The sequence below is a fragment of the Drosophila takahashii genome, chromosome 2L (genome assembly GCF_030179915.1).
Source record: "Drosophila takahashii strain IR98-3 E-12201 chromosome 2L, DtakHiC1v2, whole genome shotgun sequence".
Taxonomy (NCBI): Eukaryota; Metazoa; Arthropoda; class Insecta; order Diptera; family Drosophilidae; genus Drosophila; species Drosophila takahashii.
In genome coordinates, this window is record NC_091678.1 from 17,980,456 (window position 1) to 18,007,211 (window position 26,756).

Genomic DNA, 26,756 nt, shown 5'->3' on the forward strand with positions numbered 1-26,756 from the left:
AGCCCGCCTCGATTCGGTACGATTCAGGATACGTCCGGATTCCGGAGTACGGAGAGGAAGGCCGTTGGCCCTCCGGCTCTGCTTTAAACTTGAAACTTTTTAATTTGGCGTATTTTCGACCGGCATCGCGATTATTGTTTGCCATTGTTTCGTAGTTTTGATTCTGTTTTCAAGTACTTTTTGTTGAACTTTGCCCTGTTGCCTGTTTACACGCATAAATAGCAACAGCAATAGCCAGAAGTTGATGCCATTAGAGGGGCGCTAATGACTGCCAATTACGAGGCGCGCGGATATTGCCCACTCAACCCTCAACCATAATTTGAAGAGGTTACAGGTGCTGGGGATTTTATGAAAGTGGAATGGCTGAATTTCGGTGTCCTTGTTTGTCTTTTTACACCCCATTTAAGCAGATGTAGTTTTTTCATCAGTTCAAGCAACAGATCAGGATTGAAAATTAAAATATATATAAATTCATAAATAATCCAACTAACCAAATAAATTTTTTGTCTAAAAGAACACAGTTTATAGAGTAACTGCCTTGCTTAACAAAAAATCAAACGAATAAGAGAAGTCTAGAAATGTTTAACATGATTTCTTACAAAAAGCTTTACAAGTGATTATCCGCTAAGACAACCCAATGGTTTCCGGTCACTAACCAACTCAATCAAAGAAAGTGAAGAACACATATCCAAAATGCAAACAAAATCCCCCCAATACCGTGCCCAAACCTGTGCAATAAATGTAATACTGCTCTTAATCCTGATGAGTCAGCAATGCAATCCTCAGAGAGTGGAGGTGCCAGCTGAAGTAATCGGTAAGTCAATTTATTGGAGCTTATATAGAGGGCGATTGTTGAAGGGAAAACATCTTAAAATAACCCATAGCAGCAACTTCTTCTGTTTGATAGAAGAATAATTTTTAAATTCGCCACAAATTAGGAACAATAAAGATTTTTCTTAAGAATTTTGGGCGGACGGGTTTGGTATTCTTTTAATATTTTTTTGAAGGGGTAAATTTAAATTTTAATTTACCCTATTTTTGCTTCTAGTAAACTTTCGAAAAAATGATAATTTACTCTATTTATAATAAGCCATTATTAAGCGCTGACCGACATTTTTCGATTTCCCGAAAATATTTATATTTAACATCCCATGGGTATACCTAATTGTGGGATTAGGAATGATTATTTAAGCCATCCCAATTTGCATTATATTCCAATTATTTGCCAATCAAGCATAACCACCCTCTCAAAACGAATATCCCTTGACTTTATTACAGTTGATCCCAAATTTAGTTCTCCAATTGTGAATATGACAGCGCCCGTGGGACGTGATGCCTTCCTAACGTGCGTCGTTCAGGACCTGGGTCCTTACAAGGTGAGTAGAGGGGGCAGCCAATCCGTTGATAACTGAACTTAAATTAGCAAATCAGCTCGGCAGTGGTTCCGTTATACACATCCGCATCCCACATCCACTTCCACATCAACATCCACATCGCTTCGAGCCGTGGGCTCAATTACACACTCAATAAGCAGCCACAAAACCGAAACCGGCCGCATTAATATTCATTAACATTTCACCATCCCCGGACACAGCCGTGTAATCTCAAAGACCAAATCTCGACACCCAAAAGCGGGCAACAAGAGTTGAATGGCAGTCGGAATGAAAGTGAAAATAAAAACATAAATAGGGATATGCCGGGCTTACTGGATGACAAAAGCGAAAATCACATAAAAAGTAATTGAAATATGAATGAGGACGTGTTAAGCGAGTCCGGACCGGAGTGGCGTCCTCGTCCTCGTCCTCCCCCTCAGTGTCTGTGTTTTTATTTGTGTTTGTGTTTGCATTTGCATTCGTTTGTCTCGTTGGGGGAGCAAGTGTATCCGTATCCGTGTATCCAGCTCCCAACTCCCCGGCAGGTAACAGCAAATGTACGAGTGGATCTCCATTGAAGTGAAAAGCTTTGTCCTCTCCCTTCGCAGGGGTTGGCAGGTCCTGTGTAGTTCGGAAAGGGGACGCCACCCCTCAGTCAGTGCCGTGCACAATTAAGCAATGTTCCGCTCAAAGATAATTGAGCAGGCACTTGGGTGTAATTACTTACTTTATGCTGACAGCCTGCTGGGACCCAAAACAAACCCAAATTCAATTTAAACCAAAATAATTCATTAGCCTTCGATTGGACCGGCTGGATATTAGCCGGTATTTAATTTATTTATGTGCATACTTAAATATGCGGTTTCACAAATAAGTCAAATAGCTTCACGTGTTGACATGTCGGCCGTATGGAAAGGAATGGGCAAAAGTCCCCCGGCAGCTGAGCTACGATGCCTCATTTTCACATGCAAAGGTCGAAGCAAAGGGTTGGACTCCTTCCACCCCCGTATTCAAAATATTTCTGCTTTTTAGCTTACAAGCTGCGTGCTTTATCGCATAATAATTTACCTGGGTAATTGTACAATTACGGGCTCCTCGTCGGGACTGTGTGCCAGTGTGTGCGTGTGGGCTAAAATTTCTTGAATAGTTCTGGGAATAGATTTTTAGTGTATAATTGAACAGCGTTGCATGCTAGTTATGTTCAATTTGGGAATGTGATTCATGTTGACGAACTGCAATCGCAACTTGGTGCTAGATAACTAAATCACCGGAATGTGATACGAGTCTGGGATTTTATTAGTCATATTTAAATTACTCTTAAACAAACTTGCAGATAGTGTGCAATAGAAAAGCTTAGGTAAAAATAGTTCTGATTACATACAATCCATGGATTCAAGACTAAACCTAAAATAACTTTACCTATAGAAAATTACACCTAACATTAATTTAATGGTAAACCTTAAACGGTAAATTTCAACGAACTTTGCAACTTTTTAATGCGTTTTCATAGAATACTATCCAATAATGTCGCTGTAAATATTTATTAAATAGTCAATAAGGCATTGAGTACACAAATCTGTCACATTTCTATGGTATAAAATAAAATAAATAAAATACGATAGGGTTCTGTTATTAAAGTTTATCAAAATGTGTTTGAATTGCATAATTTAGTCGATGATCGAAGTTAATGTTTGACTTTCTAGAGGAAATTCTCAAATGTCGTTGAGAATTGTTTGTTACATTGTACGAGCTCTCCATCCTCTAATTATTACCTAATCTTCGCTTAACAGGTTGCGTGGCTTCGGGTCGACACACAAACCATTCTGACGATACAAAATCATGTTATAACAAAAAACCAACGCATTGGCATCGCCAACTCTGAGCACAAAACCTGGACAATGCGCATTAAGGACATTAAAGAGTCGGACAAAGGCTGGTACGTACACTAAGTGAATACCCCGATTCGTCATAATAATTGGTAATATTTCAGGTACATGTGCCAAATCAACACGGATCCGATGAAAAGCCAAATGGGTTACCTTGATGTTGTGGGTAAGTGGATGGGGGAATTGCCAGGGGTTTATTTTTTGCTCATTACGTTTCGGCTGTCAAACAATCATACGCCTCGTTGCCGGGACTGGCTCTCCCATTGTTCGAACTACCGTTCCGCGAAACAGAAATATTAAAAAACAAGAAAGGAAGCTACCTTCGGCCAGCCGAAGCTTATATACCCTTGCAGATAAAGTAATACTCACTCGGTGCAGTTCCAGGGATTCCAGATTCAGCGTTTCTATTTTTGAATTTTGTTTTTAAGTAGTCAAGAATTAAAACGCCTACTTCCTACAAGTAACAATGAATTTTCTTATATATGCTTGAATATTCCTATGGGAGCCTTAAGATATAGTGGTCCGATCCGGCTCGCTCCGACATATGTACTACCTGCAATAGAAAGAAGACTTTCGGGAAAGTTTCATCGCGATAGCTTTAAAACTGAGAGACTAGTTCGCATAGAAACGGACAGACGGACAGACGGACATGGCTAGATAGACTCGGCTATTGGTGCTGATCAAGAATATATATACTTTATTTGGTCGGAAACGTCTCCTTCACTGCGTTGCAAACATCTGACTGAAATTATAATACCCTCTACAAGGGTATAATTAAATGCAAAGAGAAGAAATGAGTTGAACAAAACGTTTCTGCCGTGCGCAAAAAAGAGAATAGCACTTGCCCGAGTATGGGAGTCCGTGGCTTATTAAATTCCACTGGCTAATACGACAGGACCAGGAGCCAGAACCCCTGGGCGACTTTCATTGCGAGTGCTTAAACATGTTTAACCGTCCACTGAACCGCAGAAATTGTTGATTTTGAATTAAAACGGCAACGCAGCAGCGAGAGGCATCGTAAGAAATACTCCCGGCCTATGAAGTGTTCACCGGGCACATTTGGGCTGTCCATTTGCGGTCGGGTCTGCCCCCATTCCAAACCCCTTCGCCCCTGTACCCCGCACCCATACCCGCACTCAACTCAACTGCCTAAATACCTCTCGCTGGCGAATCTAAATCAAAGCGCTAAATATTTTAGCCACCATTGCAGTCGGCGCGGCATTCACCGGCAAACACGAAAAAGTATAATCAACTGTGTGTATTTGCACTGGATAATCAGCGGGCCCTGGCACAGTGGGTCTAAATTAACTGAAAAGTGTAAATATATTTTTTATGTTGCCAAACCCATTTGCAATTTTTTGTATTATTGGATTTTTTCTTGAGTTCGCCTAGATAAACTTGCAATCCTTACAAAATAAAACCATGTATACTTCTAAAAAAAGCATCATAAAAATTAGATGCTTAAATCCCGTAATTGGTCCATTTTTAATTTACAAAATATAAATTTATATACATTATTTTTAAATGTCCAATGTGGTATTGGTTTATACTGTTTAGCCAGCCTCGTTACCACTGTAACCCGCTCAAAATGGTTGCGAGGGAAATCCAGAGGAGCCGGAAAATCGGCCACGGAAACGTTCGAGTTTCGAACAAGTGGAGGGTGGATTGTGGACGGTGGTCGCTGATGATTTTCGTGACCGAGTGCAGTTAAATAGTAGACGACAAACCGTGGCGGAAGCGGCACAGCTCTCACCTTTTTGGATTTCCAATGGCTCCCCTCCTGTCTGCTTCTCTCCACACATCAGGATGTGCACACAGGAGGGGATTGGCTTGTACCCTCATGGCGGCCGGCATTTGGGACATTTAAGCAGATGAAATATTCATATTAAAATGTCAAAAAAATTTAGATTTCCGTTATTTGTAGTCAGCCCTAGTGCGAGTTGTTAACAATTAAAGCCCCAAAACAATGCAACTGAGCAGGCCATCATCATTGGTTTTGCTTACACCGCCCCACCTTGTTTTCCGACAGTTCAGAATGGATCTTTAGAGCCGAGACCCACCACCAGTCCAGTTAAGTTTCTGGGGCTGCAATTCGCCCGCTCCCAGGCTAACCTTGGCCACTTAATGACCATCCAGTGGTCACCGGCCACCACACGGACTGACTCACTCGCTGCCGAGCTTAACAAGCTGTTTGTCAACACCAGCACATTTTTTGGTCATTTACCGACCACATAATTGCGGGATATTATATGCATACAATCCAGGGACCAGCCCCCTGGTCGTCCCACCACTCGCCTCGACCTGGTATTATTACGTTTTCACGGTTCATAGGTTTTCCGCTGTGGCTGTCCGTCCGCGCTTCTGTCCGCTGTCCTTACCGCAGCGACGGTTGTAATAATTTGTGTGTTTCGGGACATGTGAAAAGTTTGTCCTTAAAACAAAGGCAAATGCGAGGACTGAACTTCCCAGTTCGCCCGAGGGTTGAATGCAGGCGGGAATATCATGGTGCTGATGGTGGCGGACCAAATGAATCACTGCCTCTGCCCACCCAAAGGGCGAGCTAATTATTTTAATGAAGAATTACAAATTTAAAATATTTAAAACGATTGCAGTTCATTCTCAAAGGCCCGTTCTCTCTTCTTTTTCCCTCTGTCTCTTTACATGTGAAATGCATTATTTTCGTAATGTTCGTTATAAATATTATCTAACCACGACAAACGTCTGGCGACCTCGATGGCAACCCGATGGCAAACCGATGGCCAACTGTTGTTGCCGGCTGCAGTACCGCCGGATATCCTAGATTATCCTACGAGCACGGACATGGTCGTTCGCGAGGGCAGTAACGTGACGCTCAAATGCGCTGCTACCGGTTCGCCAGAGCCGACAATTACATGGCGACGTGAAAGTGGAGTGCCCATCGAGCTGGCCAGCGGAGAAGAGGGTAAGTCGGGGCTCACATTTTGCTATCAAGAGTTTGCACACTGCAAAAAGTTTAAATGCACTGCCTATATCGAGTTTTATATCTACAAAATGTTGTTCCAAAAATATATACATTTACATTTCATTTTGTCAATTTTTTAAATTTTCAGTTGGGTTTTTCCAAAATGTCTCTAAATGTCTTGCATATAATAATATTGTATTGAAAAGAGCTACTCACACAAAAAAAACAAGTCGCTGTCAAATCGATATGCGCATGGTAAATTATTGCATACGCATATCGACACATTCGAAACTCAGACTGGCCTGTTGTTTATTTTCGAGCACATAAATATTTGTTACTGATTTGTTGATTGAAGAAGCCAGTCAACAATTTGTTTGCCAATTTATTTTTAATTCCCAACTTTAACAAATTAAGTCAGACATTATTTACAACGATTGTCTAATTGTACCTTTTATTGAAAAAATTGTGATGTAGTTCGGTCAAAGAAAATATGTATATTAATTATCAAACGAATTTAATAATCATTCAAAATTATGTATTAAAATATTCGACATAAGTTCAGTTAAACAAAATATTTTTACAAATTACTAAACGAATTTCTTTAAATAATCATAAAAAATTATATCCAAATATTTTGTTTCTTTGAAAATACCTTTCAGCTATAATAGCTTTACCTTTCCAGATGTTTTTTTTCTGCAGGGTTGTATTGCTGATAGCTTCTTCCAGTTTCTCACAGTACTGTAAAGCCACCCCCTGTTTGCGCCCACCCTTCTGATTTGTAAGTACCTGTGCTGTTGTTGCCGACTCCACATAGCCTGCATGAGGCTTGCCATCCAACATTTTGGAGTACTTTTACACAAAAAGGCAGCGGCAACCGAGTTGGCCATCAGCAGTTATAGCTGCAAGCTGGCCCTAGGCCGAGTACTGCCCAAGGCTATCGAGTGGCGGGTGGTTCGTGGCCATGGCACCTGCACCTGCACCTGCAGGCTGTAGAATGCTTGGCTGTTTGGCTGTTGATGATGATGACGTCTGACTGACAGAATTAGCAAATGGTTAGGGACCGATCGTTGGTGGTGGCATGGTGGCAACTGGCGGTTGGAGCAGACCAGATTTACTAATTGGCCTTGAAGTGTTCGTCAGTTGAGAGGAGTGGCCAATTCGAAGTTCTTAATTTGGAAAGTTAGGCGGCCGCAATAACAAGTTCCATTATAATTTTAAAATTGTTTGTTTTTAAAAAGTGAATTTCAATTTGAATTTTATTCGCATCACTTTCTGTTTGAGATTATAAGCTTTTTTATTGGCAATTATAATTTTTAAATTTATTTTAAATTTGAAAAAAAAACAAAGTTTTGGATATTTCTGACTTCCTGATTTCTCACCTCGATTTTTGACTTATTTACTTATGTTATTAATAAAAAGCAATCCACTAAGCATAGTGGGCTGTAACGTAAAAAAAAACAAAAAATTTAACAAAGGCCATAAAAAGCACCGAAAGCAAAGTAATAAGTGAACTCAAATCAAAGGTGCTGCAGAAAAGATCCCCTTAAAACCCCCAAAACAGCAAATGTAAAACCAAAAAGAAAACTCATACGGCTAAATGAGAGGATGCAAAAAATCAGCATAAAGAGAACAAAAAGCTGGCAAAATGACCTTTTCGCCGGGGCTTAAATGGCTGCCACCCAGTTCAGCCCTTTCTCGGCCAAACGAGTCTGCTTCCTGTCCGGCAACTGCACTGCCTCTTTTCCGTTTCCCCGGCTTCATTCGTGTGTGCTTGTGTTTTGCAGCCAGTGGGCTAGACAAGATTGGAAGTCAGGGGGTGCCATGTATAAAGTTTGTCGGCGATGGAGAGTGTATAATATGAAGCTTTACCATCGGATACGGCCTGCCTTTAAATGTTCGTTTGTATTTCATGTGCGCGACTTTTATTTAGACTGTTCTTTTCCATATAAAAGTAAAGTCAACAGAGTTAGATACAATAAAATTATAATGATAAACTTATTAATTTTGCCTTAAATAAAAATATTGTTATTTTTACTAAAACTATAAAGAAATTTTCAGAATTTGTATAATGTGAAAAAAAATATCAGGGGCGTTTTATTACCAATAAAATGGTTTCTTGCTGGTCGAAATTAGTATAGTAAAACTTTAAAAAAATACTACAATTTTTAGATAATTTCATTTTAGACATTTCATTGATCAGGAAGTCCTACATAACCGGCAAGCCAAATCTCTGATCTCTAGTGCAAAATTGGGATTTAATTTTGTAAACTGGTGCTATCAAATCTCTTTTACCAAAGAGAATTTCCCATTCCGTTTGAACTTTTTTCTATTTTTTCGATCCCCCCTTTTGTTTTTCTGACCAAAGTTTGTTTCATTCGAAATTTGATTATTTCGTTCCGTGTTCGTCGCTGCTGTGAAATAAAATGAAATCGGCTGAACAGAAGTAAAGTTTTATGCCATGGCGGGGCCCAAACAAAATTACACGTATTTCGTGCCTATTACGTTTAATGACCGCACTGTGAACCGTCGCAACCGAACAGAAAAAAACATCGGGCTGGGGAGTTCGGCTAATAAGCGACTGGGTTGGACTAAAAGTGGACCCCGGGCTCAAAAGGCCAAATCAATAAACGAAAAATCAGCATATTATTAGGTGCCACAACTTTACCTAACAATATCAAGCGCAAACTAGCCAGAACTTCCGGTTCCGGCGCACCCAAACAGCACCACACTCATCCGTATCGTCGTCTGTGGGGTTGCTCAATTCCGTTTATATAATGCAAACCTCGGTTCCACTATGATAGCAGGATGTTTGTTCGGAGCACGAAAACGCCGAGCAGTGACATAAAAAGTCACCAGCATCCAGCATCCATTACATATAATTTTGTTATGTTGCAGTCAACTTTTGTTGAATGCGCAGCACTAGAGCTGCACACATTTAGTCCCCAGCTTAGAAAAATGTTATTACTACTATAATAATGGCAAAGTTTTGCTCATACTTTTGTTGTTAGGAGGTAATTACAACAGAGTATTTCCGTTTATCCAACAAATAACTTTTTAAGAGGAAATAACTGTCTATATGAAGTAGAACGCAAATCTTTTTGATATCAAGCTTTAGCCGAAAACGTATAGCTTTAAAATATATTAGACTGTGAAGTTACTCAATAACAAGAAGGGAAGCTTAAGTGCGCTAAATGGTATAAAATACAACATGATTTATTTGATTAGTTCATCAGTTTATTTTAAACCCCGAAATATTTTCTTTGAGGGTATAATTGAGGGTATTTTTAATATACATTTTTTAATATAACACATTTTTACAAAACTTTAAGCTTATACACCTTCTTTTTCTAAAAACTACCTGATACCATTATATTTAAACTTATCTCGAAAAATATACTTTCAGTTGTGAGTATCGAAGGCACTGATCTAGTAATACCTAACGTAAGACGTCACCATATGGGCGCCTACCTCTGTATTGCTTCCAACGGAGTTCCACCCTCGGTGAGCAAACGGATAACGCTTGTCGTGCACTGTAAGTTTTAAGCACTATATAGATAAGATTATTATATAATTACAAACATTTCCTTCTTTCCAATTTAAGTCCCACCTATGATAACTGTACAAAACCAACTGATTGGAGCTGTGGAGGGAAAGGGAGTAACTTTGGATTGCGAGTCTGAGGCTTATCCCAAGTCGATTAATTACTGGACCAGGGAACGCGGGGAGATTGTACCACCAGGTGAGAAGTGTAGCTTGTACCAAAAGAAAATCTAAAAGTAAGCCATTAAAATCTCGACCACAAGACCATTTAATTTCCTTATATAAGTACGTGTCAAAATGTACATGATTTATCCTAAAATTAAGGTCAATGGACTGTAAGGAATATTTTGCTGAGTGTAGGCACTATTAAAATAGAGGGGATTTAAGTTAAAAGATTAAATTACTGGTAGCACTAACAATTCCTTAATAATATATATTTTTTTTTCGTCAGTGTAACCAATTAATTCATTTTTTGTTTACAAATCAAATCAATTTTGGAGGCCCATATTCTTATACAATGTAAGACTTAAGAATTTATGATTTTTCTTAATTGTTTTACGAACTACGAACGGTTTGTTTTAATTAAAAACGGACTCAGATGTTTGACTTTTACCGTAAATATTCCTTTCTGATCCTTACAGAAAGTTAATTTCAGTGCTAAAATTATCTCTTTACATAAGCCTAATTACTTATTTGCATTGAGTACCATCGCTTTATTACTCAACACTCAGAGAATGCTAGGGGACATTTAAAAGGTCATAAACCGTGACGAGCACATTAGCACATTAGCACTAAGCCCGAAGCCAAATCAGACCGCCGACCAATCCCTGGGAAGAAAAGTTCGCAGCTTTCCCAGCGGAGCACACGACCAGCTAACCGGCTAACAAACTGATGACCGCCGAGTGCAAACTCGACAGACGCAGACACACCAAAAAAGTTGTTAATTAGCTGATTTAGACGCGGCACTAGCACTAGGAAGCAGATACTCGCCAGACAGGACCTCAGTCCTGCGGTTTCCCGAATGTCGGTGAACGCGGCGATGGCGATGGCAACGATGGCAATGCAATGGCTCGAAGATGTGGATGTGCTGGATCCGCAGCCGTTGTCATAACTGGGAATTAAATTAATTTACAATTTTGTTTCTGGCAGATTTTAATTGACACCAGAAAAACCGAATCAGCCCCACTCGCCCCACTCATGCCTCCGGTGTGACATGAGTTCGTGCATAAATTTATGCCTGTCAGCAACATTGTTGAAACTTTTGCCCGCCCGTACTTACGGTCGATGTGCGCGTGACATGCATTTAATTATTAAATAACGCAAAATTTCAATTAAATATTAATTAGTTTATTATTTTAATGAAATATTAACTCAGAAATCAAACCCCTCGCCCTCGCCCCCGCATTTCAGGTGGAAAATACTCCGCGAATGTCACGGAAATTGGCGGCTATCGCAATTCGATGCGGCTCCACATAAATCCCCTTACACAGGCCGAATTCGGGGCTTATCGCTGCGTGGCGAAGAATTCCCTCGGCGACACGGATGGCACAATTAAGCTATATAGTAAGTAGTTCTAAGAACCCATTGTAGTTCGGTTGCGAGTTGAGTTTGCGTTTCGTCACCAACAGGAATACCCCCAAATGCCGTCAACTATGTGGAGAACTTTGAGGCCCGGCACAAAGGTGAGTAATACAGAGCAGTTTAATAATACTTGGGTTTTACTTTTCTATAAGATACAAGGGCTGCCACAGAAATTCTTACGTTCAAAACTAAACAGAAAAAGAAATGACAAAAGATCAGATCTAGTTATTCATATAATTTTGATATGAATAATGATTATGTTTATCTTATTTTACAATATTTGTTCAAGAAATACTACATTTGGTATTTTAGAACCATATTTTTATAACTTTTTTGAAATGATTTAATATAAAGTTGATACGTTTAAATCATAAATTTAACATTAATCATAATCATAATCATAATTTTTATTGATATGAAATAAAGTAGAAATTACGGTATTTCATATGGAATATTTTTCGGTGTATGAATTCTTCCCGATTTCTGAGGGCACCCCTTCGGAAAGAATTCGATACGCCGAATACCCTTCATTCGAATCTCGAACCTGGTAAGAAAATTGGGCTACCCAACTCCCAAAAGTAGAACGAACGAGACAGAGCGCGAGAAAAGAAAAATTTAATAGCCACTTGGCATAAATTTAAGATGAGCTCGAAACATTCAACTTGGCTCGGCTGGCGGGGCAGGAATCATGGGAAATATAAAGCTGGGCGAAAAAGTAGAAGGCGAGCAAAAAAACGCATAAATAATTCATATGCCATGCAAATCCGTTTCAAATCGTCAACGCCACGGATCAGGTGAATGCTGGCAGACGAGTGGCGGTGGAAGTGGAAGCTGTGGTTGAGGTCAAAGCTTAAAACTCGGGAGTGGGAAACTCGAAACTGGGAAGAGCAAACAGCAAACAGCGACAGGTCTATTATGAATATGCATCGCAGATGCGAATCCTTTTCGGCAGTAATTTAAAGATACTCAGCGCCTGTGGTGCGAAGCCCTAATAAACTTAACCGCAATTCAATAATTTCTCGTTGCACAGGCAAGAAGCGAACGAAAAGCTCGGAGTCGCATCATCCGGCCAGAGCCCAGGAGCACAGTGGCGAGGATATGGAAAATCCGGGAAAAAGAAAAGGTAAGAGAAAAAGCAGAAAGGAAAAAGGAGAGAGTGCGGCGTGCCGATTAGGGTTATGGGCCATATTTCAAGCATTTGCCCTGCGGTTTGGGTCCAGCTTAACAGGCCACTTGAGACGGGACGAATGCCATAAAAAAGGGGACCCACTCCCCACGTCACTGTTTAACGGATTTTCACACTAATTTGCAAAGCAGAAAGACCCACAGAAAGTGGGGAATGATGAGAGGATGCGGCCGAGTGAACAAGCATACTTTTTCGGGCCAGGTAGCAGGTAAAAGTTTCCCTTATTCCGGGTCTCGGCGAATAATTGTATATCAATAAACACGCTCGGCTTGGCTTTATGGCAATTTAATGATTTGTAAATACTTGGCCACAATCAAATAAATTCTTTCCCAGTCGTTGGTGGCCGAAAGTTGAAATCACCGTGCTTTGCTTTTTTTATTGATTAAATAAGTGGCAGGAGAAGTACTTTATTTTGAAGCTAAATAAATTGGGCCCTCTGTTAATATGATAGCTTAAAGATGATTTGAAATACAATTATGATTTAAAATTAAGGTTGTCCTATGAACAATCGACTATCAGATACCCCTTTACTCAGCTACGAAAAGTGCGACAGAGATGGAAATATGCACGCTTGCACTGCTTGAATTCCATTATGTGCTCATAACTTTTGATTAAATGGTCCGATTTGAAAAATTTCTTCTACATTTCGATAGGTATTAATAAAATCTATCAAATTGCACTTTTACTTTTTTTACGAGTAACGGGGTATAACCATGTTAACAGATTTTAGTGGATAATATTTACTGTTCATTTACTGTTGTTAATACGCCATATAGCAAAAATAGGGGCAAAGTATTTCCAAATTGTTAAACACCGAGCTCGCAAAATTGGAAAGTGCCTGTGATTCCGTACACAAACCCACCGCAGGGCAAGTTTTTCCCACCCCAACTAACCCCTAACCACCGACCTGGCCAGCTAATCAGTTCACTCAAAAGCCTTATCCAATTTCCGCTGCTGCCCAGCCATCCCATTAACATACGAGTGTCTCCGTCTCCTCTTCCCGCAGCCGATTTGAGTCTGAGTGCGGAGAGTATTGACAGCATTTACGGATCCTCGGCAGCTGGGACTCGGCGGCAGGACCTCGGCGGTCTGCTGCTCCTGCCAGTGACTTTGGCCATGGCACTGGCACTTGCGACGACGGGAGTGATGCGGAAAACTCAGATGACACTGCCGCCACAAACACTGACGCATGTTTGACACAGACGCCGAGTTGACATGGACATGGAGTCGGCGCTAAATCTGAACTTGCTGCCGGATCTGAAGCTGGAGCTGGAGCAAGAGCTACAGTCTGTGGCAGTTGCAGGGGCAGTGCAATGATGATTGAGTTTGTCAATGCCAAACGCTGCTTGGCGCTGATTTATGGCTCGTTGCGGCTGCTTTTAGTTAAAGTTTGTCAACGCGGAATTACATATATCACAGCCATGATGCGGAACGCGGATCATCGCGCATCTGTAGCCAGTAAGTCAACTAGGCTTCCTAATTCCCAATCGCGCGATTATTCAGCAGTTGGATTCCAGCTAAGGCTTCAGTGCAAACTTTGTAAAATATCGCAGATTGCAAATCAAGTACGGCACATGTATATAGACTTATGGCAAGGTTTTTGTTTAACTCTAGCAGGTAAAGGGGCTATGTATTATATAGAGTTTGTATAAACCAGAGTTAAAGTGACTTTTAATTCCAGTTTGTTTCGTTTCCAATGTCTTCGAAAGAGAATTAAGGAAAATATATCATACTTACACAGGAGTTTAAACCAGTATTTAAGTAAAAACTACCCTATTCGGTATACAATAGCTATATCGCAAAACTGCAAACAGAAATTAATATCCGCCAAAAGCTTAACAGCTTTAATGTAAAAACCAAAATTATATATTAATTAATTAGCTCAGCAGCTGGCTGTGTTTCCCGAGGACTTTCTCCGTTAACAAGGCTTAATTTGTTGTTCTACGTCGCTTCATTGCTCCTGAAATTCCAAATGTTTAACAATTTTTAACTCTAAAATTAAAATAAATTGAACACATTTTATTTTGGTTTTCCTTCTAACAAAAATCAATATATTTAACAAAAAAAAATGATAACAGAAATACATTTCAGTTATTTAATGGTAATATAAAAATACTATACAGGCAGTAAATTTAATGCAAGAATTAATCTGACGACTAAGTGCGGATAAGGCTCCATTTAATATAGCTAAATGTATATTTCCAGACAAAATTAAATTGTTAAAAAAGCAAAATATATCAGTTATGTTTATATTGCTATTATGTACACAAACATACATACATCTATCAAATATCGATATTAATGAGTATTTGTAAGCGACACATGTACATGACAGTGTAAGCAAATTGCCGAACAGACAGGAATATTTATAAAATAAATAAAAGTTTAACATTAAATTGTTAGGAATAAACGTGTTTTAAGTGCTTGGGACTTTAGACTATATTTTGGTTAATTTTTAAATAAACTATCAAAGAGTCTTAGGGAGAGCAATAATTTCAAATACATCTAACTGGGTACTAAAAAACCAAATTAAAAGCGGCTACAAATTTGAAATAAAGCAAAAAATGGCTTTCATTAAGAAATCTTTAAGTGCTGGCTAACACGCAAAACCAAACCATCAAAGCAAAGCCGAAATTAGAAAATACAACTCGGAAAACTCTTCAAAAAGCTCAGGCTAATAAAAGCCCTTTCCAGTCGGTGAGAGTGTGAGTGCAAGGACCTGCCGGTGTGTGTGCGTGTGTATTACGGCTAGTTTTTATTACATTTGTTTCCAGGAATTTTCAGACATGCCAAAACAGGTGCAACCGCAGCACCATTCGGCTTACGTGAGTTGCTTGTTTGCTCCTTTTTTAGTGCATTTTCATGGATTTTTCTCTCGCATGGTTTTTTCCTGCCCGAGTGGCGGGGTGCCATGACCCATGGGTATATCTGACAGACATTTTTGCATATAATCCATATAAATCTCAAGGTTAAAGTGTTGTAAATATGCATTTACCTCACCGGAGATTGGGTAACGTTAACCGTAGCCATTGCCCAAATGACCTAAATATTTTCGATTTTAATAATGTCAAAATGTTTCTGGGGTATTATGCTGGGTGGTGCAGTTGAATGTTGCCAGCTTGCTTAAAAAAAGTGATCAAAGTTTAATTCTCTTGCATTACAGGCAACGCTTATAACGAGTTTCAAACAGCTTTTATCGTTTAAAGTACCTGCAAATGGTAGATGTGTGTTAATATAAATCGATACAAACATTCAAAAAGTTCATGTTCCTGAAAAAGTTTTACTTGGTTTTAAAGGTAAAACTAAGGACTGTAGAAGTTATCACTTTTAAAATACAAGTCACCTGATAACTGTTATTTTCCCGACTTTTATTTATTAAGTATAAATACGAAAATACCTTTTCTTATATCTGTCCCAAAAAAACTATGAAAAGACTCTCTCAAGAGTAGAATATTGAAATTGGGGAATTCTTCAGTGTATGAATTCGTTACTGTAATTTTTGAGAGAGAGATTTTTTCAGAAAAGAATGGAAAGAAATCGCATTTCGATAGCCCAAAGAAACAAAGAAAGCAGATTTCTAACTACTTTATAAACAAGAGATGGAGATATGAAAGCAGCAAAGCGGACAGTCGCTTGAAGTGGCGACATCTAACGAAAAATTCATTATTTGTCCATAACTTTTTAGTGAGTATTCCGATTTAAAAAAATTGTTATAAATTATAGTTGGTATAACTACTGAAATCATTATACGGTTTTTTCTCAGTGTCCTGATTGCTTTAAAATATCCGTTACTGCTGGATGTTCTTCTTACACTAAAAATTTCTTAGTGCCTTATTTAATTCTCGAATTGCTCACCTTCATTCTGTGAAATTCAATTAACAGTAAGCAATTACACAAGTTTAGATACGCTACCCGAAGCAAATATATATTAGCATAATTACAGGTATTTTGCGAGGGGAGGCAAAGGAAATTCAAGCAGTGGCGCCAGTTGTCGGCAGCAAATGGCATCTGGCAGCTCTGAGTACAATTAACATTACTTAAATACACATTAAGGTTAAAGACGCGCAATTTCTTCATGTTTTGCGGCTATTTTTTCAGCGTTGAGTTGTTTATCAACTGAGGGGTCCTAAAAATTGCGTGACGCACAAAAGAAAAGCATTTCAACGCACAAAGCGAAGGGAGTGGGAAATGGCAGGAATTGGGGAAAAGGGGACTCAATGGTGAACAGGAAGGGCAATGAAAATAAACACAGTAATTAAGTTAATGAGCATTTTGAGATTTATTATTAATTTTCTTTTGTTCCCTCGGAATTGTGGTGCAAAAAATCATTTCGAAACATTTTCTGTGGTTATTTATTATAATTATCGGCAAGCTTTCGCTTTCGTCCTGCTTTTTTTCCTGCCTTTGATTTGCATTTAAAATACTCCGAGCTTGCTAAAATGCGCTAATCCGCATTCTGTATTTTGTTTTACAATAATTGTTTTATATTGTTTGTGGCTGCGTGCGTGCCCTTAATTGTTATTTAAATGCTTTGCAAATATTTTTAAATATTTGCAGGCAACTAACGTGATCTGAAAGCTTTGGTCGAAAATGTTTCGTTAATTTATAGGCAGTCGTAAAAATCAGTGCCGGCATGAACATTTTGTCATTGTGCCAGTGATTACGCCATTCTCATATGAAAAGGGCCCCATTTAGCAGTTGTCCCTAAATTTTACGATTTCGCATTAAAGTTTATAGCTTCGCAAGAAAATGTAAAAATTCGAAGCAGCTGAGGAAGAGGGCAATTCGTGACCCAGACAAAGTTGCCAACATATATATGAGTAATACGCAACTGAATACGCAACACTTGCAGAAACTATTAAAACAATCATGAAATTCAATAAAGGAATAGAAATATATGTTTGATTAATAAGCCTCAAATGAGCTTAATTTATTTATCAGTCACCGTACAGTTAGACAAAAAAGGCCCATTTAAGAAACATATCACAGCCCAAGACATTTTGAATTGAAACCATTATCCGCGGCTCACAAAATAATGATAGTGCTAATGACGAGAGGCCCGAAAGCGATTAGGCGAGCTCACAAAACGTGTAAACAAATTGCCAGCTTACTAAAGGACTAATCACCCGAAAAACCCTCCCTTCTCACACTCACATACACGCAAAAGCCCATAAGCTCCCTTGGACCCTGTCAGATAGGCCCCATAATCATGTCCGACTCGCTACCATCGTGTAAACAAAACTACAATTAATCAAAGATTTTTACCTAACGGGACTATATTACACGAGGCTTTGGTTAATTGCATAAATAAAACTCTGACGACCAGGGTGGATAGAAAAAAAGCTTAATTAAGCCTGCTCCACCACCTGCCGACTCCCCATGGACCTGGCAAATAAATAATAAAAACACAAATTGACACAAACGCACACAATGGTGGGGAGATGGGTAATGAAACAAACACGGCAATGGTCTACAAAATACAAGGACGGCATTGCCAACAAGGAAGTGCAGTGTCCTCAGACTCTGGGATTGGGGAGGATGAGGGACATAACCATAACAGACCCAGGCCAAAGGTTATCGTTTGTAGTTTCTTTCATGGGACGCAGTGAGCACTGCTTTTATTAACCTTCTTGGTCTGGGTACGTTAAGTGGTGCCACATGGCACTATCTACGGAGAGCTCTGTGTTTAGCCACTTAAACAATTTTAATTGTAATTTTTGGGTATGTGAAAAAATACACTTTTATACATTTTTATTCTACCTGCTTGTAGGGTACAAGTTTGTACAATCGTCTTAAAGGACCTTAAAAGAAGCCTGGCGCCCATATCTTTACGGATTTGTATTAGTGTAAGTGCCATTTTATAGTGCTTATTAATACCTATCGAAATGTAAAAGAAAATTCGTAGATCGGATGATTCATTGAAAAGTTTTGAGCAAATAATGGAATGCAAGCAGTGCAAGCAGTCTTTACTACTTGCATAACTTTATCTCCCTCGCACTTCCTTTTGCTTAGTATGGCTATCTGAGGCTATGGCTATGGCTATGACGAGGTGCTCGACTACAGAGTTCTCTTTTGTTTTTTTTTAGATTCCCCAGGCCGATTTATAGAGTTTATATGGCTAAAATGCGGGAAATTAAGGATCTTATATCGCAGACTGACTTTCTATGGGCTACTGAGCTATACAAGTTATATAATGACTCCCGAGGTTCTACAACATACAAATAAGACATAATTAAAGATGCTGATCCTGTGGTTTATTGGTTAACTTGCGAAGCTAAAATAATGTGGGATCCACCGCCACTATTGAAAAAACAAATATATAGTAGGTTTATAATATTTTGTCTGGTCCAGCAACCCTGGTGATGTCATCCTGACTTTTAGAACCAATGGTTCTTGTCCGTTTTTCAGCTTGAATGGGCGATGGACTAACGAACTTTTGAATGCGCAATTGATCTTAACGACTGCGCCCAGACTCCTGCGGATCGATGTTGGACACCCACTGCACGGGATTGATGTAAATGTTCGAGATGGTGCCGCGCAGTGTATCGAATCCCTGGTTGAGGGGCACCGGCTTGGCCCGCTTATCCACCTGCTTCATCCAGTTCTTCCAGGCGCCCTGCGAGCGCTGCTTGCGATCCTCCTCCAGCTTCTGCTTGTTGTCCTGCAGTCTGCGCAGGCGCTCCCTTTCGCTCTGCTGCTGCTGCCTCTTGACTCGCTCCCACTCCTGGATCCGTTGCTTTGTGACCTCGGGCGGTACTTTCTTCACGGGACCGACGCTCGAGCCGGAACCGAAACCGGAAGCAGATCCGAAACCGGAAATATAGCTCGAGGCCGAGGAGTTGCCCGAGCTCGACTGGCTGGAGGTGGAGGTCTTCTTCCGGTTGAGCTGCTGCTGCTGCTGTTGCTTCTGCTGCTGCAGCTCCTTGCGACGACACCACTCCTGGAAGCGTTCCTGGGACAGCTTTTGGCGCAGGGCCACCTCGGCCTCGCGCTTCTCGCGCTCCTGCTTGGCGGCCAGCAGGCTCTTCTGCTTCTGGGCCGCCTTGCGCGCCTTCCAGTCCTCGAAGGCCGCCTGGCCGTGGCGCTCCTTGCTCTCCTCCAGATTCTTGAAGTACGTGGACGTGTCCGAGGTGGCGCTGGCCAGGCTCAGCGAGGGCACGATGTTGCTGCGCCCATCGGAGGGCTGCAGGGCACCGCCGTACATCTCCGACCAGCTGCAGGTGGACATGGAGGAGCCGTCGTGGAGGCGATTGCTGCCCCTGTTACTCCCAGCGTTGCTCAGATTGTAGGTGCGACTAGACAGCTGATCCAATTCGAGGTCCGCTGGTGATGGCAGTCTCTTATCCTTGAGGGCAGACTGCTTGTGGTAGGTCCTGCCGCTGAGGCCATCCAGTTTGTCTTGCTTGAAAAACGTCTTGGTGCTGACGTTGTCCAGCGTGTCCTGCTTGAAGAAGGTCCTGCCGCTGACATTGTCCAGGTTTTCCATTTCCTCACCGCGCTGCGTCACCGTTGGCGTGCAGCTGTCGAAGGAGCTCAGGCTCATCACATCCTGGTCGAAGTTCATCACGGTCTCCGTGTCCGTGACAGCCGCATCATCCCCCTTGTCCATGCTCTTTTGATCCACATCCTCTGCAGGCACATCACCCGATTCCTCCGGATCCTCGTCTGTGAAGTTCATCATGCGACTACGCAAGGCATCGATGGCCTCCTCCTCTTCCAGTTGATTGCAGAAGCTCAGAATCGAATCCGTTTCACTGCCCGAAACGTCGGCTGGATCCTCCAGAGAGTCCTCAGTCGCTTCTTTGGGTTCGGGTTCCACCTCGCCATCGATCTCGGTCTCGCCGTCTCCCTGACCCACAAATCTCACGGTGGGAGCTCCGTATGTCCGGTTCGTATAGCCGAGCACCGATTCCGAATCCTCGTCACTAACATCCGACAAGGACAGCGGATGCATGGTGCGCCGACCAGACACCTGCTGACGATCCACCACCGAGCCATCGCTACTCCGACGCGCTACAAAGGCCATTCCGGCAGTCTGCGGAGAATCGACTAGAGTAAGGAGATGTGGAGATTGGTTCAGAAAGGAATTCTCTCGAGATGTCGAGACGATTTGTTGTGTCGGCGAGTGTCTGTAGACTGCTGATTGGTGAACTCTAAACACAGTCGAAGTGAGGCTTCCAGCACAGACTACTTAGCTGGTCGAGAGACGTGTGACTAAAATAAACCCATATTAACACAAAAAAAAATGTCAAATCGATATGCGCCTGGTAAATTTCTGGTATTGCCTTGCATTTCGTTTTTACCGAAATCTCTCTCTCTCGGAGATTCTCTGACTTCGAAAAAGAGAGAAAAAGCAATGGGGCGACTTAAATTACGTGAGTGGGAGCGAGACACATTCGAAATTCGAACTGGGCTGCTGCTTACATTTCGAGCATATCGAATTGAGGTGCCGGCATATCAACATCAAATCAATCATCATTTCATATCTTTTTTTTGGTGTAGTAAAATTGTAAAAACTTTCCCGGTTTTAATACAATTTTCAACGAAAATCAGAAAATATTATAGCAAGTAATTTTGATCAGATTTCTCGCCAGACACTTAACAAATTTGTTATTTTTTTCTGACTGCGCCACAGTGCTGCCATTTTGTCCTCTTTCCGGACAGATCTGTCCTTTTTTTAACGGGTTTATCCGGAAAAAATTTCAAACATCCCCTATCCGGAAATCTGTCCTTTTTTCAAAAAAAAGGTCTTGAGTGTTATTTTTGCCAGTCGAAAGTGTGTAAACCTGTTTTTATATGCTAAAACGCCTTTTTAACCATCAATCTTACAGTTCGGCACTTAAAAAATAATTATTTTTACAAATTATCAAAGAGACGTAAAGCAGTCGATGGATTTTCTATATAGTACGATTTTTTCTGTAGCAAAAAAAGAGAAAATCACTTTAAAAATTTCTCAATTTTTACTCTCTGCTTTTTTGTCAGAAAAAAATTTCAGATTTTAACGACTTCTAAGGCCGGTTTCTCGAGTCCCTGTCAAAGTCCCTGATAGCTATCTGTTCGAAAAACTTAAATACCAGATAAACTGTTCGTAAAAGCAAATCCGCTTTCTCGACTGCTTTAATTTATCTGAACGAGAAACAATTACAGAGTGCTGTTTACGCACAGAATTGTGCTGTGAAGCGCAAAAAATGGCATGCTTCGATTATTTTATCAGCTGTTTGGGTATAATTTTAAGGAAAAGTCAGCTGTGATTTCGTTTCTTCTTCTTAGTTGGCTTTGGGAAATCAGCTGTCATTCTATCGAGTCGAAAACGCTTAACAGGGACTCCGAGTCCCTGTCAAAGTTATCTCTCACATTTATGCTCGAGAAAGCCAAAATGCCTTAGCAGGGACTTTATCTGTTCGAGAAATGTTAGCCGGCACTCGAGAAACCGGCCCTTATTCGGGTTTGACGCAGATATGGCATTTTTTTGTATTACCAATATAGTTACTTGAAATGCTTTTATTATTTTAATAATTTTAGATTATTACGTATACGCACAAAAATTAACCATGGTAAAATGATCAAACAAAGAAGGATGTGAGTCGGGCGCAGTAGGTCATTACATAATTGAATTTAATATAAAATCCATTTAAATTAAGTAATTATATAACCCATTGGTAAAACAGAAAAATGGAGGCGCATTTACTTTTGTCCCTTTTTTTGTCCTTTTTTAAAATTTTTTGTCCTTTTTTTCCCAGTTTTTTTTGGCTTATCTGTCCTGTTTTTCAAGCTGAGTGATGGCAGCACTGCTGCGCCAGATGAACTCGTTGGTTCGGTCCGCGCTCGGAACCGAGGCAAAATGAAAACATTTTAACTAATGACAAACAATTACTTAAACAACGAGTCGAACGACAGCGAGAAGGGTGAAACCGAAGGTAATTAAAACCCTACACCACACACACATGCCCGCACTCCACTCATTTTGTGGGGTTTTGGGTGTTTGAGCGTAAAGTCGCCGGCTCAAAAATCGTTTGTTGTCCTATGTGGGCCGGCGTGTTGGTTATTCCCGTTCCTGCTCTCGGCCAGGTAATGAGCCTCTCTTTCGTTTTTAATGAGTCTCGGCACACAGAGATATAGTACGGCTCACATGCGGGCCCCACTCAGGTGTAATAAAAAACTTATCGCCGCTGGCTTTCGGGCGCTTTCGGTCGCAACGTTTGACAAACACAATGAAATGATTTTGTACGTCGTTAATTGTTGTATCGTCGTTTACCATCGTCTTGGCTCTCAAATTAAATCTGAAAGGTGGGTGACACAATTAAGTTGGCCTTTTTTCAACGAGCTGCCAAATGACTTGTCAAAAAGTGGGTGGGGCTGGCTGTGGGGCTTGCGTGTGTGGGCCGTCTATTAAAGCCTCACTGTTCTATTTCAGGAATCAGGTCAAATGATAATGTTTTTTAAAAGCCGTTAACCGAGTCTTTGTATATAAAGAAGTAGTGAGGGTTTTTTTTCGGAAACCAATAAGTTAAATTATGTCATTAATCTTGTATTGCAAACCAAACCTGTCTTTTCCTTATAGAATTAAAGCAAGAGAAAACGCTTTATTTGAGTGTCTCGACTACTCGTTATTTAGGCATGCAACTTTAAAACCATAATTAACGGGCGGTAGAGTTAATCCCAACTTTCTAGTTTCCGAGATCATAACGATCACACGGACGGACGGACAGATTTACGGACGGACATTATGTATATTCTTCACAAATCGCGGTCCATCAAGCATAATTTTTTCCCTAAACTAGAGTATTAAATAACTTTATAAATACCTGTCAAAGATTAATTACACTGTTGCACAGCATGAGGAAATTCCAACAAGTGGTTATGCCATAATGAATTGTTTAGTTACTTATTTCAGGCACGCACCCAATAAAACTTTTATTTTAAATTATAATTATATTTTTTACCCGTGTTATTGTCACGGACCAAGCCATTGATTATTGGGCGATTGCTCGCTGGCTGTTGCTCTTTGGGCGCTAGTTTAATTAAAAACGTGACAATTTTACCTGCGGCCAATGCGGCGCATATTTCATACGCCATGTGTGACCACTGACCGACTCTCCGATTCCCCGACAGACGTTGTTGTAGCCAGGCGCCTGTACTTCCATTTGAAAATACAAAATACATATATAAAATGTTGTTTACATTCATAACAAACATTTCACGTTTCGCAGTCGAATGTCGTTACATTTCACTTTCGCCTGCCACAAATTTAATTAAGTGTATGAATATGACGGCGGTGGTGGACGAGGCCACAGGGGATTGTTTTTTAATCAATGAAGCGTCAAATTGAACTGATTAATATTTCCTGTTCCCAGGTTAAACAATTTTGTTTACACTTTTTTCATGAGTTCATATAAAAGGTTTTGAAATAAACGGATTTACGACACAATAGGTTGGCAAGCACACTGTGACTTACCAAAAATGCAGCTGATTTCTATTATGTCCCGCGTAGCCACCTCTATTCTTAAAAGTGAAAAGAAATATAATTATCTTCCTGTATTTTTTGGAAAATGTAGGACTAAATATGTGTGTTAAGTCCGACAGCTTCAAAAAGCTAAGGCCCACTGTGATCTGTGCGATTTTACCTAATTAAATCGAGTGAATCTGGCAGACAGACTTAAAAAGTCGATGACAATCTATCCACCCCATCTTGGTCTCTTCATTGACGGCTTCAATTCTTTGGCAGCTCACGCACAACTCAACCGCAAACAAATCAGATAAGTAACTCCCCAAACGAAAGAAAACCTGTGAGGAGGAAAAATAAAATGCGACAACCTCTGGCAGACGAACTTTGTGGGCCAATTTACTTAAGTGACTTAGTTTCAACAGGTTAAATATTTTAACTTGCTACATTATTTTGCAGTGTAAATTATTTCACTATATAAATATAATATATTTCTTATTCACTGGTATTACATGTATGAATATACAAATGAATTATTTTATTTTATTTTAAGTCATTCAAAATTAGAGTTTCGCTGGGATCGAATTTATATTTAAATATAAAGATAGAAAGATCATCTTTAAATAACGAGGATTTTCAAAAAACTTTCGCTCTTTCAGAGTTTTATTAACTCAATTTAACACTATGCACCCTCGATGTCAACAACAGCAGCGGTGGCAGTTTATAACTTCAATTAGCAGTGGCCAAGGTGAGCTGATTGGCTGGCAGGTATTTCATATTTAATTAAGGAACTTTTAAACAATCGCTGCTGAAGAATTGCCGACGCCTTATCAGAGTGGTAGTTAAGCCAAAAAATGGAGTTTCCCGACTCGCAGGCAAACTAGTGAAAATTTGAGTGTCGCATAAAATCCCGTCTGACATAGTTTTTGAGGGAATATCGGTCTAGAAGGCAGACGCCGAGCAGACACAGTCAACCGCAGCACACACCTACACACACATGCAAACCGAAGGCTGAAGGATAAAGGACGATAAAGGAGATGGTGCGAGGAAGATGGCGGCGAGACAGCAGTTGCAGTTACAGTTGCCCCTAAGCCGTAATTGGTTGCGTCACTGCGTAAGTCACGAGTTCGCCTCTAGTCCTTCGAGTCCTTCGAGTCCTTGTCGTTTCCATGACGACACCAATACAATCACACTGACACACTCTGACGCACACACATGCACCGGTCGGAAAGTATGCTGTATTTAAATAAGATAAACGCAAGCGCCCACTAATTGAATTGCTGACAAGATTTGCCAAGCACCGACCCACAGCCTGGGAAAACCCGTCCAGATTGTTGTCGTCTCCTGGAATTTCGGTAATTAATAATTCCAAGTAAGCGGAAATGTGAAACAAGCATGGAGACCGTATCAGGATCAGAAGGAGCACGAGCAAGTTTCTCCATCTAATTGTTGCCGAGCGAAATTTAGTCTCGGACTGTGTGTCAGTGGTTTAAAGTTTATAGTGGTTGCAAGTTTGTTGAGCCATCAGCAGTTCATGAGCGGAAAAGTAGAGCAGGATGAGTTTCGCTGAAACATGATTGTGAGAAGTGTAGGCTAAGCAAAGAACTCAGCAGATACGGTAGAATAATTCGCGAAACCGAGGAAGAAAATTAAAAAAAACCTTTTTGGGTAGGTACACGATTATAATTAAAGTCGACACCTATTGCCGAAAACTTTGATTGCTCATAACTTTGTAATAAATAGTCAGATTTTAACAATTTTGAATGAATACTTTAAGCAAGAGAGAACGATATAGTCGTGTATTTCGACTATCAGATACCATTTCCTCAGCTAAAGGAAGTGCAAGACAGATGGAGTTAGGCATTATTGAAATTCATAATTAGCTCAAAACTTTTTAACGAAAGGTCCGATTTAAAAAAATGTATTCTACATTTCGATAGGGATTAAAAAAAGCAACAAAATTGCTTTTAATAAAAGCCTTTTATACTTTTTTCAAAATCTTTAAGTATGTGGGCTTCATGCAACATATCCTCTTACTCTTTGAGTAACGAGTATATGTATATTATTTGACTATTAAACTCTGACTTCTAACACATCAACCATTTACCAACTTTAAGAATATTTAATATTTTAAATTCCTAATATAAACAGCCCCAAACAGACAGACAGTCCGATGGTAAGTGAGTTGAGGAGAGTGCCGTATGCCAGACGATGCCGGAATGGGCTAAAAGCCTTAACCTCTCTGGCGAACACTTTTAACTGCATTCCCACTCTTAATTCTTTATTTGTGGGCCTCGCTCGGCAATTCAGGGCGGGGACGGTGGTGAAGAAAAAACGAGGAAATAAGCTAAAATAAAACTGATTTCATTACCTTGATTAGTTGGTCTCTTCAAGTCTTCCCCTGCTATTTGTCCGTTTGTTTGCCTGACTTTTTCTGCACACACATTTTGAAATCCCACGATTCGCTTATGATGGCAGCCAGCGGAAAGATGGTGGCAAGGATGGGAAGGCCAGGACCTGATGTCGAGGTTGGGCTTTTGCCCAACATCGCTTTGCATTCGCCATTTTTTGGGTTCAATGCAAACATTAACCTCATTAGCATTCCGCTCTGAATGGATACGTTTACCCGGGCGGATGGTACCTGCCCTCCCTTCGGTTTCATTTACAATGCCCCTTTTTTATTTTTAATGGATTAATTTTTATAGTTCAAACCGATTTGTTTGTTTTCAATTGAGCTGTAAGTGGTATTTGAGAGCAACGTTTTAACAGTATTTTTTTTACCAGCTAATTAAATAAAAGGACTCGG

At 40.3% G+C, this 26,756-nt stretch overlaps 2 protein-coding genes across 5 annotated transcripts; one reads left to right on the top strand and one right to left on the bottom strand.

The window, feature by feature from the left end:
- Window positions 1-551: 551 nt before the first annotated feature.
- Window positions 552-14,903, top strand: DIP-eta (Dpr-interacting protein eta). Of its 4 annotated transcripts, XR_011417575.1 has the most exons (12): window positions 552-814; window positions 1,279-1,376; window positions 3,164-3,309; window positions 3,364-3,425; window positions 6,042-6,200; window positions 9,604-9,732; window positions 9,802-9,939; window positions 11,151-11,303; window positions 11,369-11,422; window positions 12,352-12,444; window positions 13,514-13,965; window positions 14,025-14,903. XR_011417575.1 is itself a non-coding variant. In XM_044395039.2 (11 exons), exons 1-11 carry the CDS (start codon window positions 694-696, stop codon window positions 13,702-13,704), a joined length of 1,344 nt encoding a protein of 447 aa, XP_044250974.1. In that variant the 5' UTR covers window positions 552-693; the 3' UTR covers window positions 13,705-14,903. The 4 variants fall into 4 exon arrangements, 3 of the variants coding, with proteins under 3 accessions (XP_044250974.1, XP_044250975.1, XP_070067704.1); XM_044395039.2 differs by having other exon boundaries at window positions 13,514-14,903; XM_044395040.2 differs by lacking the exon at window positions 12,352-12,444 and having other exon boundaries at window positions 13,514-14,903.
- A 3,836-nt stretch (window positions 14,904-18,739) lies between these two features.
- Window positions 18,740-24,117, bottom strand: LOC108067913 (serine/threonine-protein kinase dst2). The gene is made up of 2 exons (XM_017157190.3): window positions 23,963-24,117; window positions 18,740-20,542 (listed from the first exon to the last, which is right to left on the bottom strand). The coding sequence occupies exon 2, from the start codon at window positions 20,531-20,533 to the stop codon at window positions 18,962-18,964; it is 1,572 nt and encodes a 523-aa protein (XP_017012679.2). The 5' UTR covers window positions 20,534-20,542; window positions 23,963-24,117; the 3' UTR covers window positions 18,740-18,961.
- Between the last annotated feature and the right edge of the window lie 2,639 nt (window positions 24,118-26,756).

Coding starts and splice junctions, on each gene's coding strand:
- DIP-eta (XM_044395039.2), top strand. CDS start 694: ATGCAAACAAAATCCCCCCAATACCGTGCCCAAACCTGTGCAATAAAT. Junction 3,310..3,363: donor AAAGAGTCGGACAAAGGCTG/GTACGTACACTA, acceptor GTAATATTTCAG/GTACATGTGCCAAATCAACA. Junction 11,304..11,368: donor TGGCACAATTAAGCTATATA/GTAAGTAGTTCT, acceptor CGTCACCAACAG/GAATACCCCCAAATGCCGTC.
- LOC108067913 (XM_017157190.3), bottom strand. CDS start 20,533: ATGGCCTTTGTAGCGCGTCGGAGTAGCGATGGCTCGGTGGTGGATCGT.